We start from the raw sequence: 18,987 nt of genomic DNA, 5'->3' as shown, positions 1-18,987 counted from the left end.
ATGAATCCTTTTTAAGAAACTTTACTCAATTACCTCAACCAAATATCACCAAAAGTGATATTTCTCTTCTCTTTATATCTCTCCTATATCACTTACGGTACATTGGTCCTGTATATTGTCATCTGATACATAGCTCTTGTTTTAAAATACATTTGAAAATATCTTTCACTCTCAGCTTGTGTTCTCTGTCGAAGAACTGATGACTATCCTGAAAAGTATGGAGAAAAGAAAATTTACCAGGACCACAACCTCACTATACATTACTATTGTTTGGTAAGTATGATTGATATAAATCATTCGAATTTTTAATTCTTGGAAAAAATAAGGCTATTTTTGATGACTGGCAAATTGGCTAACTCCTCCCTAAATTTTACCTAAACTAGGCTTTGTAAAATGAGAGTATTTATTTAGATCAGGGTGTGAAAACTATAGCCTAAGGGCCAGATCTCACCTGCTGCGTGGTCTGTGTGCTAAGAAATGGTTTTTATATTTTTAAATACAAGAACATTTTATTTAAAAATGTAAACCGTTCTTAGCTCATGGGCCATACAAATAAAGTCTACTTATGCTTTTTTGTCTAAAGAATTTCATGGTTAATTTTTATACAATTTCTAGGTTGTGGAAGATTTTAATGCTAATGAAATTTACTTAATTACAGTAGCATTTAATGGACTTTACCAGGTATCAAGCCATAGGAGCTCAGTTGTTGAAGAAAAATGTTGCTTAAAATTATCTAGTGCTCAGTATACTAGAATGTTGAAATTAATATTGTTTACTTAAATTAATACAAAGTAGCTATAGTAGTAGTAGTAATAGCTAACATTTTTATAGTGCTGACAGGTTTAAAAATTGCACAACATACATTATCTCATTTGAGTGTTACAATACTCTTTTTTTTGTTTGTTTTTTGTTTTTTGCTAGGCAGTGGGGTTAAGTGACTTGCCCAGGGTCACACAGCTAGTAAGTGTTATGTATCTGAGGCCGGATTTGAACTCAGGTCCTCCTGAATCCAGGGCTGGTGCTCTATCCACTGCGCCACCTAGCTGCCCCTCTCATAACACTCTTGTGAGGTAGATATTATTATCCTCATTTTGCAGTCAATCAACAGGCATTTATTAAGTACAAAGTATGTCCCAGGCATTATACTAAGGGCTGGATATACAGAGACAAAAGTGAAACAGAGCTGTCTTCAAGGAGCTTATATTCCACTGGAGAGACAACATGTACATACGTTGGCATCTATAAGACCTATACAAAGCAAATACAACATAGCCTTTTATGGGAAGACATTAGTAGCTAGGGACCAAGAAAGAACTCCTGCAGAAATGTTGAGCTGATTCTTAGGGGGAAAGGAGAATTCCAAAGAGTGAAAGTGCTGACAGGGGAGCATTCTAGGCTTCTAGGGCAGTCAGTGAGTGAGTCGGCATGAAGTTGGAAAGAGCTTTATGTATGAGGAACAATGAGCAGGCCAGTTTGGCTGGCTTGTAAAGTATTTGGAAAAGAGTTATGTGTAAGAAGACTTAAGGAGGTGGGAAGGGGCCAAGTTGTGAAGATCTTTAAATGTCAAATGGGAATCTAAATTGGTCCTACAGGAGGAAAATAAAAGCTTAGACAGTTTAAATGACTTGCCCTATGTCATATTGCTACTTCCCAAGGCCATCTTTGTGAAGTCATAGATTTGGTCTTATAACCTCACAGTATGGATGAAAATAAATGTTGTAAATTATAAGCAAACACTGACCCATATGGACCCTATGGTAGTTAGTTCTTTCCTTGTCAAAAAAAAAAAAAAGCTGAATTCAGCGCCAGCATTCAGCAATACCAAGAACAGAAAGGCCAGACAAACCTTGAACATCAGACACCTTGTAGTCATAGCTTCATTTTACTGACTGTATCTGACTTTGGTCCATTGAATAAACAAAGAAAATTTACTAAAAAGGGTTCTAATGCCTCTGTTGCTACTATTGCTCATTACTGCTTGTAAGGTGGGTTTAAAAGTAAGCAAAAGATTCCAGATCTCTCTCTCTCTCTCTCTCTCTCTCTGTCTCTCTCTCTCTCTCTCTCTCTCTCTCTGTCTCTGTACATGTATCTTTGTGTATGCAGTTTTATCTCACAGCTTGGGGGAATGGGTGAAAACTTCAGATTTTTTAAAAAAATTGTGTTAAAATGAGTATTTTTTTCAGATTTTTTTTCTTTTCCTAGGATGTTAATAAACATCAACATGAATATTTCAATATTCAAAGAATGATGAAAGGAGACTGTATATGAAACTACTTCTTATATACAATTTGTCTTTTTTAGGGGCTTTCTGAATTCTTGGCATATAGTAGGTACTTAGTGAATATTTTGTTGGATAATTGGAAAATGATAATTGAAGCAGGTGAGATCAAGGGGGGAAAAGTATAGGGGAAAAAAAGAGTACAAAAGAGGGCTAATGCCTAGAACCTTGGAATACTTTCAGGGAATAGAAGAAGCAGCAAAGGGACACCAAGAAGGAATAGTTGGATAAATTGAAAGAGAACCAGGAGAAAGAAGTTCATAGAACTCAAAGGAAAAAAGAGTATCAAGAAGGAAAGAGAGCGGAGTAAAAATGCTGCCAATCAAATGGCTTTGAAGTTACAGTCAGATACAGTGAATAAATATATATATAGATCCAGGTACATACAAGGAGAGTAAGTTGCTTCAGAGTAATCCTAAATCTCCAACATTCTTCATATTCTTGGAATATTATTTTCATATTATCTGTAAATTAAATATTTCCTCACAATTCACACTTCTCTGTTGATTTTTTAAAAATGTTCACTGTATCTAATCCATGTTAAGTTAGTAACTTAATAATTTTTGTTGTTTTCTATACACTAAGAAATGCAACTTTAAAAAAATTGGTCACAACACCTGTAATATATACTTGCTTTTAAGTAAAGGAGCTATAGTTATAATAAAATAAAAATTTAATAATTTTGTTATTTCATATGCTTTTTCTATGATGATAGTCATACTGAGAAGTCAGCATTTGGCTGATTTGTCCCAAATTGTATGTAATTTAATTAAAAATTTTATCTTAGGTACCAGGAACAAATGCTATGGGAAGACAAATGATAAGAGGAGTCAGGCTTTAGTTGCAGCTCTGTACCTCCCATTATGGTTGTTACATCCCTTTTACTCTTTCCTTAAAAGGAAGTTAGCAAGATCGTCAGCTAAACTCATCCCTGAAGAGGTTGAACCTGAACCCAAAAAGATAGCATAGAAGATAAATTGGGGGAAATGCATAAAAAACGTGACTTACCTAAAAGAGAATAAAGATGATTTGCTCAAATGAAATGGAAAAACTAAAAATGAGGAGGCTCCAGACTCTGATTCAAAAGGAAGGAAAGAAACCAAGTCGTTTTTCACTTAACTGTGCTACTTCCTTCTATAATTGATGGAAATTTTTAAACCAGCTTTTGCAAATGAAAGCTCTACAGCAGGGGTGGGGAACCTGCCTTATTCTGTTTTAATCTTACATATTTATAGAAGTATAAATGCCATTTTAAAAAAGGAATATAATGTTCTGACTTTTTTTTTATACTGGAATTTAATTGAATATTGATTATGGGAGATCCATAGGCAGTATTTATAATTTGCAAAATGAAACATAACAGAATAAAAATAGAGAGTAATAACTATGACTTTTAAAGATCTTAATTTAAATACTTGTCTTCTGTGTCTATCTTATCTTCAGTAGAAGTATTTCCTGAATGAAACTTCCCCCAATCTCAGATCTCTCTTTGATAATAGTGTGCTAACTGTAGCATTGTTATATTTTTAGTGGTTGTATTAACTTCTTCCACTAACTTTGTTAATGTGCTGAACAATATTGGAAAACATTATATTTGCAGAGAGTTCAGTTTTACAGTTAGTGAACTTTTCTTTGTAGAAGGCCTAAAACCTCTGTAATATTAAAGACACTGGTACTAAATGTCCTTGTTTTAGGGGACACTTGCTTCTAACCCCAAAAGCAGAAAAGTCACTGAAAAAAAATGGTTTAGGAAGGGATTACATCTACATATTTTTTTAATGTTTAATACTGGCATTAAAAAAATATACCCATTGTTCATAGTATCTGTGTCCTGGTGACTATGCAAGAACCAATGAAATCTTTTTTTTAATATTTTAAAAATAACTACTTTTACCTCTTCTTTATTCTCAGTCCCTGGTTGGTGAGGCTGTGTGATAATGTAGATAGACACTGGCAATGGAGTCTGAAGATTTGAGTTCAAAGCCTGTCTCTGATACTTACTACCTGTATGACTTTAGGCAATTTTACCTTCCTGAGTCTCAGTTTCCATATCTATAAAATATTCAAACTAGGTAACCTCCGAAGTCACCTAGAACCATAAAGTTCTAAATCTTGTGATTCTAATATAATCTGTGAACCTATCACAATAAGTTACCTAAATCAAAGGACATAAGTATTATCTTGCTTTGTTGGCATGAAAAGTAACCACAGGAATTAGTGTACTTGATATTTGTGAGGTCGCATAGCTCAAGAAGCTAATGAGAGACACCCTTTGAAGAGGGTAGATATTTTGCTCAAAAGTAGGTTGTCATGTTTTATTTTCTAACTTAAATCTGTTTTCTTAGTTGATGTCAAGTGGAATTTGGCAGAGGGGTGAAGAAAAAGAAGGTGTTTATGGTTTTCTAATAGAAGACATCAAGAAGGAAGTAAACAGAGCTTCTAAGCTGGTAAGAAGACGATTTTGAACATTATCTTAAATATATTTTATATAATTCATAAGAATTTTTTTTCTTTAAACATTGTTTACATTGAAAATTTCTAAGATATTAAGTTCATGTTTTCATGCTAACTACTATGAAATATAGTAAATATTAGTCAATTATAATTTATAATCTTTAAAAATAAAATAGTGAGAAAGTGATCCTCAACAAAGTTAAATGCCAGTATTTCAGCAACCCTCCTTGGCCCAAGGAACATCTTAAACTAACCACAGTTTGAGATTTGGTGCTGCAAATCATAATAGACTGCAACCTGTCATAAGGAAATCACAACTTCACAAAACTTACATGAAAACTAGATTTATTACAAGAGAAATGAACATGCATGTGGAACCCAAAGAGTTCACAATCCATGCAGAAGTTTGCATTTTTATAACCACATGACAAAGGAAGGAGGAGACACTAGAAATCTCCATCTACAGGGGCATGGCATGGGAGGGGGAAAGTTGCAGTAAAGGTGGGAAAAGGATAAAACCCTTTGAGTTCTCTTGGAAACTGCTAGACCAGGGGTGGAGAACCTGCAGGCCTGGAAGCTACATGTAGCCCCTAGGTCCTCAAGTGCAGCCCTTTGACTGACTCCAAACTTAACAGAACAGACCCCCTTAATAAAAGGATTTGTTCTATACTTGAACTCAGTCAAAAAGCTGCACTCAAAGACCTAGAAGGCCACATGTGGCCTTGAGGCTACAGTTTCCCCACCCCTGTGCTAGACTATGAAGATAAGATGGTCTAGGGGGAGCTAGGTGGCACAGTGAATAGAGCACCAGCCCTAGAGTCAGGAAGATAAGATGGTCTGCTTATCTACAAGGGTCTCAGCTACGCAAGCAATTTCTCCACTTAGTACAGAGTGACTGGCACCAGTCTTGACTCCCAGGGACACACAGGGAGTCCAGCTTGGGATGTAAACAATACATTTTGTCACCTTTGTCCTTGACACACTCAGGGTGTCCTGCATACTCTTGAGTCTAGTGTTTTTAGAAAATATGGCAGTTCAAAAAGACAAGTTCAGAGAACCCCTTAACATTCCATAAGAAACCTTTCTTGTCAAATCCTATAAAATTATGAATCTTCCCATGTAGACCTCTAGATTTTTTTCTTCTTATTTTTTGTCCAAAAAATATGTTTCATTCTATACCCTGATTCTCAGCTACTTCTCTTTCAGAAGGTAGCATGCTTTATCATCACTCTTCTGGAATTATGATTGGTCATTGTGTTGATAAATGTTCTTAAAGCTTTCAAAGTTGTCTTTATGTGGCTGTAATAAATTATTCTCCCAGTTCCATTCACTTCACTCTTCATCAGTTCATACAAGTCTTCCTATACTTCTTTGTTCATATTATTCGTTGTTTCTTACATCCAGTTCATATTTAATCCTAGAAGCTCTGGGAAGCCATTGAAGTTGATTGAGTAGTGTAGTCACAGACTTACTGTCTGAAAAGAGCGTGATTTGTTTGTTTTTTGTGTTGCATTTCTCAAGCTCTGTTATTTCCCATAATAAAATATACCTTCATAATTTACTTCCTCTTCTCTACAAAAGATCATGGTGTTGTGGCTAGAGAGTTAACTTCAAAGTCAGGAAGATCTGGGTTTAAATCCTGCCACTGACATTTACTACAATCACATAAGCCACTTAATCTCTCAGTGCTTGAAATGGCTCGCTAAATAGTAAGTTGCAAAGAAAGTGCCGGCTAGCATTGGTAGAGGAGTTTCTTTAATAGTTCCCTAGACTAATGAAATTGCCGTTCTAGTCCATATCCCTATTAAACTAGCAGAGTATTGACTCTTATTTCTAGACCACCTCTAGAATAAATCAGAATGGAATGATAGTCTGAGTAGGAAACTTCTTAAGTCTTTACTTATCAAAAATACTATTTGGGAAAAGCAATTTTAATGTTGTTGAAAGGTATTCACGGGGGCAGCTAGGTGGTGCAGTGGATAGAGCTCCAGCCTCAGGAGGACCTGAGTTCAAATAAGACCTCAGACACTTGACACTTAAGTAGCTGTGTGACCCTGGACGAGAGTTACTCAACCCAGACTGCCTCACCAAAAAGCAAAAAAAAAAAAAGTATTCATTCTTTTCATTAATATCTTGGCTTTGCTATTTTAATGTAAATCTTTTGTAATTGGATTCATCTGAGATAATCCATGTTTTTCTGTTTGTTTTAGAAATGTTGTCTTTGCAAGAAAAGTGGTGCTTCAATTGGATGTGTAGCCAGCAAATGTAAACGAAGCTATCATTTCCCTTGTGGAGTTCAGAAACAGTGTATTTTCCAGTTTACTGGAAACTTTGGGTAAGTTTTTATTTTACTTTACTTTGAATATAAGGAAGAAAACATCTTAATTTAGTACATTTTAAATTCCCTGATAAAACAATACAATGCTGTGGAATCCCTGTCACCAGTAGTTTAATTTTTGCTCTAAGGAACTTTTTGTTAGTGCCAGTTTGGTATTGTGTCTACTTTTATCCCACCCCTACTTTTGTCCTCAAGTTACATGCTTAGCCTCTTTTTATTATCCCTTTCTGAAACTATGAATGAATCAATGAAAAAAAAATAAGTGCTTTCTATGTGCCAAGCACATATTATTTCAAAGAAAACTCTCCATTTGTTTGGCCTTAGGAAGAGGACTTTAACTTTTATAATGGAGGGACAGTTCACTTGACTTAAAGTTTAAGGTACATAATGCTACCACTGAGAGATAATATGTAATTATTCCTTTTCATATGCCTAGAGAAATGTAAAAATTAATTGCAGTTGTAGATTTTCCATTATTATATTAATTACAGTTATAACAATATATGGCACTTTTTCCAAAGAGCTAAGTATTCATACTGAGTAAAATATAAATGACATTCTGAAATGAGTTCTTGTATTATGAAAACTGTGTTTTACTCTCAACTTTGTTTTACTCATGTTTTATTCTTAACTTCAACTGAAAGGTTAGCCACTTCAGACTCTTTTTTCTCCTTTATCCTCTACATATAATCGTTTGCCAAGTTTTGCCAATTCTGTCTCCCCAGAATCTCTAGGTTCCATTTTCTTTCCTTATAGAGCCCCTACCATCAATCCTCATTGTCTGTTGCTAGATTGTTGTAATAGCCTCCTAACTGTTCTCTGCTCTCAGTGTCTTCTCTTGCCAATCCATTCTCCACAAAGCTACCAAAAGAATCTTCCTAAAAATACAGGGCTACCATGTCACTGCCATGCTCAAGTGGCACTCCATTTTCTGTAGGATAAAATGCAAACTCTTTGGCATATAAAGCCATTCATAATCTGTTTCTACCTTTGCATATCTTACCTTTCCAGACTGACTTCTCTTCATTTACTGAATGCTCCTGCCAGACTGGCCTGCTTGTCATTTAGCAAGTTTCATAACTCAGCGCGCCCATCTTTTGCTTTTTCATAGTCCTACCTCTAGAGGGTATGTTTGGAATCATCTCCATTACTACCTTCATATCTTATCCTTATTCTTAGCTTTCCTCAGATAAGGTTTTACCTCCCATTGGAAGACTTTCCTGATTTCCTTCATTATTAATGTTACCAACCATCTCAAATTCTTATGTATTTACTTATCTGCTTACATGCCATATCCCCAGTAAAATGTGAGCTTCTTCAGGAGAGTAACTTTTTAATTTTTGTCTTTTTATCCCCAGTTTCTAGCACAGTACTTTGCACATAGTAGGTGCTTAATACATACTTAGTGAATTGAACTAAATTGATTTGAATTTATATATTTTTTCCTTCTAGCCTTTTGGCAGTAATATGAGTATGTTCTTTTCACTTTTAATTAAACTGACATTTCAAGAAATAGATGTTGTCTTATACTTTAAGGATCTATAATTTCACAATGTCCATTTCCTCCAACAACATGGCATGACGGTTTTCAGGACGGTAGCTAAAACCAAACAAATAAAAAACCAAAAAACAACATCTTGAAGCCAGTTTGATGAACTCTGAATTTAGCTAGGTTTGTCTTTGGACAACAGATATCACTGGACCCATATTTGAAGCTTTCCTAACTCAATAAGACTTGCTAAACTTTGTCCTCAGATGTCATAACTGGGAATCTCGAGCCACTCCCACACCACGAAATGGCACTGGAGTAGTTATTTAGTGTAGTTAATGTCTTGTATTTAATACAAAGCAAAATAAATTTATTGAATGATAAGTTAAAGGGCTTTTTTTTAATCATTATTATTGTTGTAGGGAAGAAGAGGTTATTTGTTTGGAATTTAATTTTTATGCATGTAAGCATTTTGCCTTTAAGTTGTAAGTTTCTTTTGAGCATATGTGCAGTCTTATAGATTAGCTTACGAAATAGCACGCACACTCACGTTTTTATTAATCCAGTAGAACCTGAAAAATAACATTTTACTATAGCTCAGAATTCCATATATGGGCAAATCTCTTTAAATGCTGTGTTAGAGGCAAAACTGTAATGACTCTTAACATTAATGGCACAGCAGAAAAAATACTGGCCTGCCACTCACTGACCTAAGTTCTAATCCTATCCCAGCTGTGTAATTTAACCACTCTGAGTCTCTGATTTCTTAATTGTAAGGACAACATGATCACTAAAAGCTCCTTCCAATTCTAATTTGCTTATGATTCTATGAGATCCTTGAGAATAATGTTAAAGCAAGTTCCAATGTATTTCTTGGTTAATCATGAGAGAGACTTGAATGATTTATTTGTCTTATTTATGTAAAGTATAATTCTTTATCCCAAAGGTGTTTTCTATTTCATAATACGTTACAAATCAAAGTGGACACATTTTTTTCTTTAAAGATCATTCTGTTGGGATCATCGGCCTGTTCAGAATACACCATCTAGCCATTGTACAGTTTCTTCACAATGCACCATTTGTTTGGAATATGTTGAACATCTTCCAACATACAGCATTTTGGGAAGTCCTTGTTGTAAAAATGCATGGTTTCACAGAGATTGTTTACAGGTAAGATAACATGTTTGTGCTTTTTGTAATTTATTCAAAGTTTTTACTAATAAATTTGACTCTAAATTGTGGTAGAATTAGTCTTTTCCTTCTGGTTCCTATTTATACTTAGTTGAATTCTTTGAAGATCTGTAATTTTATCATGAATATACCTCTGATGGTACATGCTCTGGCTCCCTTTATATCATAATTGGTGGGCTTCCAGGTACTTTGGTTGAAAAATGAATCACCTTGAAGCCTCGTAACTTCTTTGAAATTATTCTAGGCTGGACCTTGGACAACAGACATATAGTCCATGACTGGTTGTATATTCAAATTCAGTCTAACTTAGTAGAACTTGCCAGAACTTGCATCCTGCTTACCTAGCTTTTGGGAACTTAGGGTCACCTTTATGTCACAGTGAGGCAATAGAATAGAATTTAAGTGATACATGTTAATATCATTTCCTCAAAGGATTTTGTGGGGAAGTAGGACAGTCTTGTCAATTTTAAATGCAACTCCCAGGCCTTGATTGAAGACCTTGTAAGGGGAACTACCTATTCCTTATTTTTATAGTTCTAGTATTTTTTTTAAGTCAAAATTAAATCTGCCCCTTTGGCAATTTACCAGTTGCCCCTAATTCTACATTTTGGGGCCAACAGAACAAAGTTAGTACCCTTTCTCCAGATTGGCACTTAGATACTTAAATATTACTATCATTTTGCCCCCAAGTCTTCTCCAGGTTAATATTCTCAGTTTCTTGCTATCAAGGCCCTGCTATCCTGTCACACTCCTGGACTCTCTTCAGTATTTTAGTGACTTTCTGAAATGTGGTACCCAGAACTGAATGCTGTTTTCTAGTTGAAGTCTGACCAGAGGAGGGTACAGTGGGATACTTAACTTTCCTAGTTTCTTTTATAGTGAAGCCTAAATTTTCATTAAATGTCTGGCTGCTTTGTAGCATTTTTGACTGATGTTGATTTTGTAGTCCATTAGCCTCTTATTTTTCAAACGTGACTATACAACAATTATTTTATCTCTACTAAGTTTTATATTCTATCAGCCTCAATTTTGTGCCTGGTGAAAAAAAAATTTATTCTTATTCTGAAATAATATTTTAATTATTCCTCCAACTTTGGCTCATATGCAGATTTAGAAAGCATGCTAATTATGCCTTCATCCAAGTTATTGACAAAAAGATTAAACTCCTTAAGGTCATACCTCTACAATTTGACATTGAATCATTAATGGGGCCATTCATTCTATTCATTTTGAACCCCCTAACTATGTGCTGTTGTTTTAAGTTTTTATGTCTTCATCTTTTCTGCATCTTTTCTGCGAAGATAGCATGGGAGACACTGAAGTGCATTGCTAAAATGTGGCAAACTATGCCTCTAGCATTCCCCAGGTTTCTATTCTAGTACCTGCCAGGAGAGAAAACAAAGTTCGCCTTCCATAACTTGTACTTAATGAAGCCATATTGGCTATTTGTGATCACTGCCTCCTTTTCTGGGTATTAACTAACCATACTTTTAGTAATTTATTTTGAAAATTTTGCTAGGAACCAACCTCACTATCCTCTAATTTTTGCAGACTCCATTTTTTTTTCTCCTTGGTAAAAAATTTGGACCAATTTTCTCTTCTAGTCTTGCCATATTTTTCCCATTCTCCAAGATACCATAGTCACATATATGTGTATGTGTGTGTGTATAGTATATAGAAATATATATATAGTGACTCAGCAATCACCTGCACCAATTCTTCAAATACTCTCTGCCTCCAGTATTTACCCCCTCTAATGCATCCAACAGCTTTTCAAGTAGTCTTTCCTGATACATAGGTCTGTGTTCAAAAACTTCTGGTTGGTTCCCTATTGCTTTAAGAATCAAACACCAACCTTTTAGGCTCATATTTAAGGCCTTCTACACTTTGACTCCAGTTTACCTTTATATTTTGATACTTATTCAACCTGGATGGACTTCACATCTCAACCAAACAGTACTGCTGGTTGTTATCTATCTGTATTTATGCCTTCATGGATTTGGAATAGCCATACCCTCATGTCCTTCTACATCTCTGCCTTTCAAAATTCTGTTCCTTCAGGGACCTGCTTAGGTGCCACTTCTCTCCCTGATTCCTTTCACCTTAAAGTGATCTTTTTTTGTTCTGATTCTCTCCTGTCATAATCATTATGTTTCTTTGTATAAATATAGACATTTGTATGTGTCCTGCACCCCTTTCCCTCCTTTAATCCCACCAGTTTACATGTAAGTTCTTTGGTAGGAGCTGTGTTTTTTATCACGTTTGTATTCCCAGAGTTTATCATGGTGATTGGTCCATTGTAGGCAGTTACACAACATTGGTGGAATTGAACTGAATGCCTCCTTTTGCAGGGCTTTGAGGGGAATACAAAGAAAAACAGAATGTGGGTCCTTACCTTTACAAACACAGGCTGGGCATTCAAACTCCTTATGCCTTTAACTTTTGTAATCAACTGTGGATTCAGTTGAAAGTGACAGTATTAATTATGTTTCCTTGGAAAAACTTCAAAATCCAATTTATTCCGCTACGGCAAACATATGAGATATCTCAGAACAATTCATAGGTATCATTATGATATTATGATTACCTGTTAATAAAAAAATTCATCATATGAGTGTTCTTGAAAAATTACCTCAAGGGTTTGATCATTCCATGTGTCATCTTGTTCATGTTTCATAAATTCCATTACTTTAGCAACAACAGTTCACTGTTCTTCATGACAGGTACATTTTTGGTTCAATTGTATTTTAATTGGCATGAAATAATATTTCCACATTATTTAAAGTAAAAAATAATATTTATTCTTTTAGAAATATAACTTGCAACCCAAATAAATGATTAGAATTAATTTTTTTTCCTACTTTCCATTATAGGTTCAGGCACTCAGTGCTGGAAAATTTTTCTTCAAGTGCCCATTATGCAATAACAGTGATAAATTTCAGAGTGAAATGTTGAGAATGGGTATTCATATTCCTGAAAAGTGAGTTGCATTTAGCTTCTTGGTGAATAAACAGCATTTTAAATGTGGGGCTTAATAACAAAAAATATATATGTGAATCTCAAGATTTCCCGACCCAGTCAATTATCAGATGGTAGCTATTACAGTTATTTGTATAATATGGGCTGATAGCTGTGGCAACTTCTGGCCATGCTGTCTTTTATGTCATTTGTTCCCTCCCTAACAGAATATATCAGCGTGCACAAGCTCATCATTGAAGAATTATTGGGGTTTCTAATTTGTAGTATTTCAATGTTAGTTACTAATAAAGATCTCAAAGATATCTTAAACTAATATTTTTCATGTTGTTACTAAATAATTTATCTTAGGTTCATTCTTTATAAAATTAAAAAATTTTCAAATAGCTTTGACTCAGAATAATATGGTAAACGCTTTGTAATCAGTTATGTCTAGGAATGTTAATATGAACAGGTGTTCATTAGATAACAAAATAAAAAGAGACTGGTCTCAGTGAATTAGAATTTAAAATTTTATCTTACTGTGAGAAAAAGAAAAGCTTTGAGAAACACAAGTTTGGCCTTCACATGAGAATTATTATAGATCACTTTCTATAGGTGGTATAATGGATATATACATTGGGACTGTGTTGTAGAAGTTTTTCTTAGACTTTTACTGTAAGTGTTTTTGGTATTTCTAGTAAATAAAAACTCTTTGAGTTCATTCCAAGATGTAACTGTTCTAAGTTTACATTTCTACTACAACAAGTTTTCTTTTGTTAAAATAATATAGTGCATATTCTTTTTATGATACCACTTATATACGCAACAGAATTTCTGTTCTTTTCCATAATTATCCATTTTAATGAATTTTTCTTGGAAGCCAGAGCTTAGCACTTATTTCTTATGCAAAATAATCACCAAGTGTTTGATCATGAAAAGTAGTTTCTTAACTACTTCATTTTACAGTTGGATAAATGCAAGTAACTGATATATTATGACACCTAAACTAATGGAATAATCTAAAATGGATAAATCTCATCCTATTATTCATTCCAGATAGTCATTACATCCCATGTATAATATACTTAGTATATGTAGTATGCTTAGTATAATATCCAACCTCTATTTACAATCAAGGGAAATGACACACAGGTTATGATTTCCCCAAGGCCACCATAGCAAGTAAAAAAAAAAAAAGCCAGGACTAAAATCAAGTATTACAGTTCTAGATTCTTTCTACTAAACCACACTATATCTCCTGTGTTGTGTTGAGTTTTTTGACTGCTATGCATTTTTAGGATTTTACCTACTATGTAATCTTCAGTATTTAATCTATTTAATCTTCAGTATTTTCTGAGTCAATACAAAATGATTCTAGCTGCATAATCATTTGAATTGGTTCATGTATAATCAAAAGTCTAATATACTTCAAAATGAAATTTTAAAAATTAGGGCATAACTCTGGCATCCTGGGTTAGACAAGAATGTATAAGAAAGTTCAAGAAAGTTGAACCAAGCCAGTAAGGAAAGCTTAGGACAGCAAAACCAGTTGGGTTTTTCATTCTGCTTCTTTTGTAGCTATATTGAGGGGAAAGGGTAAGATGATATTGGATGGTGGAGAGGAAATTGAAGTGTTCAACTTTTATTTTGCTATTGTTTCTTTTCCAAGGAGCATTATCTTTAGGCTGAAAGAGACAGAATAATATTGCCTAAAGGGGAGTAGATACCAAGATAAATAAAATAATATTATGAGAATATTAGCTGCCTTTGAAGTATTCAAGTCATGAGGCCCAGATGAACTACAGTCCAAGGGTACTGAAAGAGCTGGTAGATGTGATTACTTGGGGATCTTTGAAAGCAGGTCTTCCCAAAAGAGGAATAAACTTTCGTGGAAGGTGTTGTACCTCCCTTAGTGGGAGTGTCTAAACAAAAACTGGATGATTCCTTGTCTTAAATGTAATAGAGGGCATTTTGTTTTAGGGTTAGTGTTGGACTAACTAGCCTCTGAAGTCCTTCCCGACTCTGACAATTTCTGTGTTTCTGTGAGTTGAAATATGTGGGGAAAATGATAGATGACATTTAAAAATGGTAAATTCTCTAATTGTCTAACATTTGAAACCTCATTGTTAAAGGGGTAACAAATTGTAGAATAAAAATTGCACTACTGGATTTAAATCTTGAAAGGATGAATGATCTCTACATAAGTGAATACATGTCTATTCTTATTCATAATATACTGGAAAAATTTTATTTTTATTTTTAGAATCATGAGATTCTAAATGTCATTATGATATCAGAGGTTTTTCATATCTATACTTTGCAGAGATGCATCTTGGGAACTGGAAGAAAATGCATATCAAGAACTTTTGCAGCACTACCAACGTTGTGATGTAAGAAGATGTCGTTGTAAAGAAGGGAGAGAATATAATGAACCTGATAGGTATTTGTGAAAATATAATCCAATTTGTTGTTATAGAAATATATGCTGTATGTAATGATAAGCATTCTTTTACTTGGAGATGGGAGTAGGTAGGTCATAAGATCATAGTTTAAAGCTGAAAGACCTAAGGTCATCTAGTCAACCTCCTCCCACCTCTCTCCCAACCAGTTTTTCACATATGAGACAGTGAGGCCCAGAGGAATTAAGTAACTTGCCCAAGGTTTCACAGGTAGGTAAGTCACAGTCTAACCCAAGATCCAGTGTACTTTCCTTTATAGCACAAGAGAATGGAAACATTTGTGGAGAGAGAGAGAGAGAGAGAGAGAGAGAGAGAGAGTGTGTGTGTGTGTGTGTGTGTGTAATTTTTTTTTTCTACCAGTTGCCATTCATCCCAAATCTCTGAAGGTTACCATATTTTAGGATATATTGAGGATACTTAGGGTGTTTGTGAATGCTTTCTGGTTAACAGAAGGATCATGTCTTCTCTCCTACCATCTCCTGTGTCCTCTCTCACTATATCAAGGCTCATGTATGAGAGATCTTAGTCCCCAAAAGGTGCAGAGGTCATGAACATAAGGTAGCAAGAGATTTTTATTTTTTGCACAGCTGTCTTTGTCCTATGCCCACTGTATTGCAACTGTATTTTTCCTATACCCTTCTATTTGTGCAGATCCTAGGGCAACTGCTGCCTAGTTAGTTGGATCTGAATTAAGGACAATCACTTTGAATTGTACCATTCATATACAAAGAACAATTAAATTGAATTTGCTTGAATCTCCCTGTGCAATTCTGTTAATACAGTTATCTCAGTTTCTAATATGCCTCCAAAGCTATAAGTATTCATTTCCTCTAAATGTATTAATAAGCACACACATACAGAATGTTAGAACCCTATTTAATCTTTATAGTTAATTCCCACTTCTGCTGACATTTCCTCCTAAACCACATTAATGAAGAAGCTATGATAGCATAATCTAACTGTGAATATTCAAAATATAAATGCTATTTAACTTTATATTGTTTACAGTTTTTCTTGTTATAAATCCTTGTTATTTTTTGCTTTAAGTCTTTTGCCCTCTTTATCTTATTTTCTTTTTTTGTTTCTTCTTCCATTATGTTTCCACTCTAGTTTTTCTTTCTTGGAATATAAAACTATGAGACAGCAGGTTTCTTCATTCTTGTCCTGTATCTTCTACTCAATTTATCCTCAATGTATGGCCACAGTTGGTGAAAATGACTTAAGAATTGGATTTGGTCTCCCACAAAAGGTTGCAGTAAAAATTGTTGTTTATATTAATTCTTTCTACAAACCTGCTGACAAAAACCTAGTGAATAACTTGTATGATAGGCATGAATGCTCAGCAATTTTACATATACATATATATATATGTGTGTGTGTATGTGTATATATATACATACACACACACACACATATATATATACACACACACACACACACACACACACACACACACACACACACACACACACACATATATAAGTAGTATGGAAGTCACAGGCCAGGGTTTGGTGGTACACATAGAAATTTTAACTCATCATTCTACTCCATCCATCCATCCATCTTGCGATGTTTACAGAGGGAGACTGGATTAGATAAAACAATAAAGAGGGAGACTGGATTAGATAAAACAATATAATTGGGACCTAAGGTTAAATAGATTATGTCAGAGTTCCCTCTTATCTTTCTATTCTCAATCTGATACAGTTCTGATACATAAAAGGAAAAGCAGTGGGTTTTGTTTTTTTTCTAGGTCCTGGGACCTGAGTTCAAATCCAAATCCACCCTCTTACGCTAATTACCTGTGTGATCTTGGGCAAGTGACCACACCTCTCTTGACTTCATTTTTCTCAGCTGTAAAATGAAGGGGTTGGACCATGTAACTCCTGGGCTTCCTTTCAAATCTAAATCTAGGATTCTATAATGACCCTGAATATTTGTTAAACAAATTAACAAAATACAACTTACAGTGTGGGAAAACAATTCTCACATCTTATTTGATAGTTGGATCTGATTAATACAGGTGTCATGTATCATTTTCAAATGTTTTGTTACTAAAACTTAAAATTTTGATGGACTCCTATTATGTATCTTTTATCCTGTAATCTTCTAATTTTATTTTCTATAAATCTAAAACTGTTCCTTTATCATGGTTGCTTAAAAAATGGCAAGCCTGTTAGAGAAGGGAGATTTTGGTTGCTTCAGTGATGCTCCAGCATTGCCACTTGTGTGTCTGAGTGTCCTTTTTTTAGGAACACATTCACCACCAACGAGAAAGATCTTAGAAGTAAGATTTATAGTTGAAAGGGTCTTTAGGCTATTTAATCTAACACCTTTATTTTGCAGATGAGGAGACTGAGACTTGGAGAGATTAAGTTACTTACCCATTGATATACAGGAAAAATGGCAGTTAGAACTTGAACTCATGTCCTTTGGCTTTAAATCCAGCATAACCTGCACTGCACCATGTAATAAATATTACCCTGTAATAAAAAAGATACCATAAACATGTGCCTCACTTAAATCAGAGCCAAATCACCTTATTTGGAGGTTCTGTCTAGCTATTCAGCTTCACTTTTTTTTTCAGCTTCTATAAAAATGTCAGTCTTTATCAGTCTGAATCTTAAAATACAAAGGAATGCTTGCTCTTCTACTCTTTTTAGTATTGTGTATGTATGTTTGTGTGTGTGTTTATATTAAAATTTGTACACATTTGCTTTATAGGCATTACTTAGCAGGGGAGGAGGTTTGCAAATTTACGGAATAGCAAAGGCAAGAAAATGAAGGATTAAAATAATCCCAAAGGAGATGATCTATCTATATGTGATCAATGCTAAACTGTAAGATTGTGTTTTATCCATATGTTAATAACTAAACATAATTATCTCTTTTCCCTTATTTCCTTAGTAAATGGGAAATAAAACGCTGCCAGTATTGTGGATCTAGTGGAACTCATCTAGCCTGTTCCTCAATAAGAACGTGTAGACAAAACTGGGAATGCTTTGAGTGCAGAAGTATTATCTACAATTCAGGTAATATTTTCTAGTTCTGAATCAATATGCTTTTATTCAGCCCCTTACTACTTTTCAAAATATTCTCACCTAACACTAGAATTTAATTTTGTAGGGGATTTCAGAAGACCAAAAAAACGCTCTCTACCTAACACAGAAAATATTGGAATTACTAATTGTTTGTTGGAACAGCCCTCTCCCAAATTCTCCAGACAGTCCCCTAGAACTCAGAACAAAAATTTGCTCAGGTACGTAATTTATATAGGAAGAAAAATTGATTGGAGCAAGTTATAATATGAAATGATAGAACATTTCTCTTAGAATGTTAAATGCTAAGTAGATAGATAAAACCATTTGTTATGTGATTACTGTGAGCCAGGCGCTGTGCTAAGTTCTAGGGATATAAAAGCCCTATCCTCAAAGAACTTACTTTATAATGGGGGAAGAAAAAACAGCTGTAAAGCAGGGGTGAGAGAAAGGTACAAGTTGAGGAATGAAATCTAGAGAATGAATAGTGGTGCTGAGAATGAAGTTAATGTGGCCTGCACCACACATACAATGGTGGTCCAGGGTAGGGACTTTAAGAGAGTGGGCCTTATAGAAGACACATCTCCAGGGTGAAAATATTGAGTTAAAAGAAGTCTGGAGACATGGATATTAAATAACTTGATAATACAGAAAGTAGAAAACTTTACTAATATATATTGTAATGAATTGAGAGTAGGATGACCTAGGGAAGGCAAGTGACTGACTGGAGAAACTGCTTTTTTTTATCTTCCAATGACCAGTAAATGTTGATATGTGCCATG

General features: G+C 34.5%; 1 protein-coding gene across 1 annotated transcript in view; it reads left to right on the top strand.

Annotated features, from left to right (window-relative positions):
- G2E3 (G2/M-phase specific E3 ubiquitin protein ligase) overlaps positions 1–18,987 on the top strand; it is a 64,562-nt gene that overhangs the window by 21,666 nt on the left and 23,909 nt on the right. Inside the window, exons 3-10 of the mRNA XM_021004257.2 lie at positions 176–273; positions 4,624–4,725; positions 6,943–7,067; positions 9,564–9,729; positions 12,624–12,730; positions 15,032–15,148; positions 18,075–18,199; positions 18,294–18,426. Coding sequence (XP_020859916.1) covers positions 176–273; positions 4,624–4,725; positions 6,943–7,067; positions 9,564–9,729; positions 12,624–12,730; positions 15,032–15,148; positions 18,075–18,199; positions 18,294–18,426 — 973 coding nt within the window. The remainder of the gene's footprint in view (positions 1–175; positions 274–4,623; positions 4,726–6,942; positions 7,068–9,563; positions 9,730–12,623; positions 12,731–15,031; positions 15,149–18,074; positions 18,200–18,293; positions 18,427–18,987) is intronic.

Source organism: Phascolarctos cinereus, unplaced genomic scaffold (assembly GCF_003287225.1).
Source record: "Phascolarctos cinereus isolate Bilbo 61053 unplaced genomic scaffold, phaCin_HiC Scaffold_3;HRSCAF=262, whole genome shotgun sequence".
Classification (NCBI taxonomy): domain Eukaryota; kingdom Metazoa; phylum Chordata; class Mammalia; order Diprotodontia; family Phascolarctidae; genus Phascolarctos; species Phascolarctos cinereus.
Note: the sequence above shows the minus strand (reverse complement) of the source record. Positions and strands in the feature narration are given on the sequence as shown.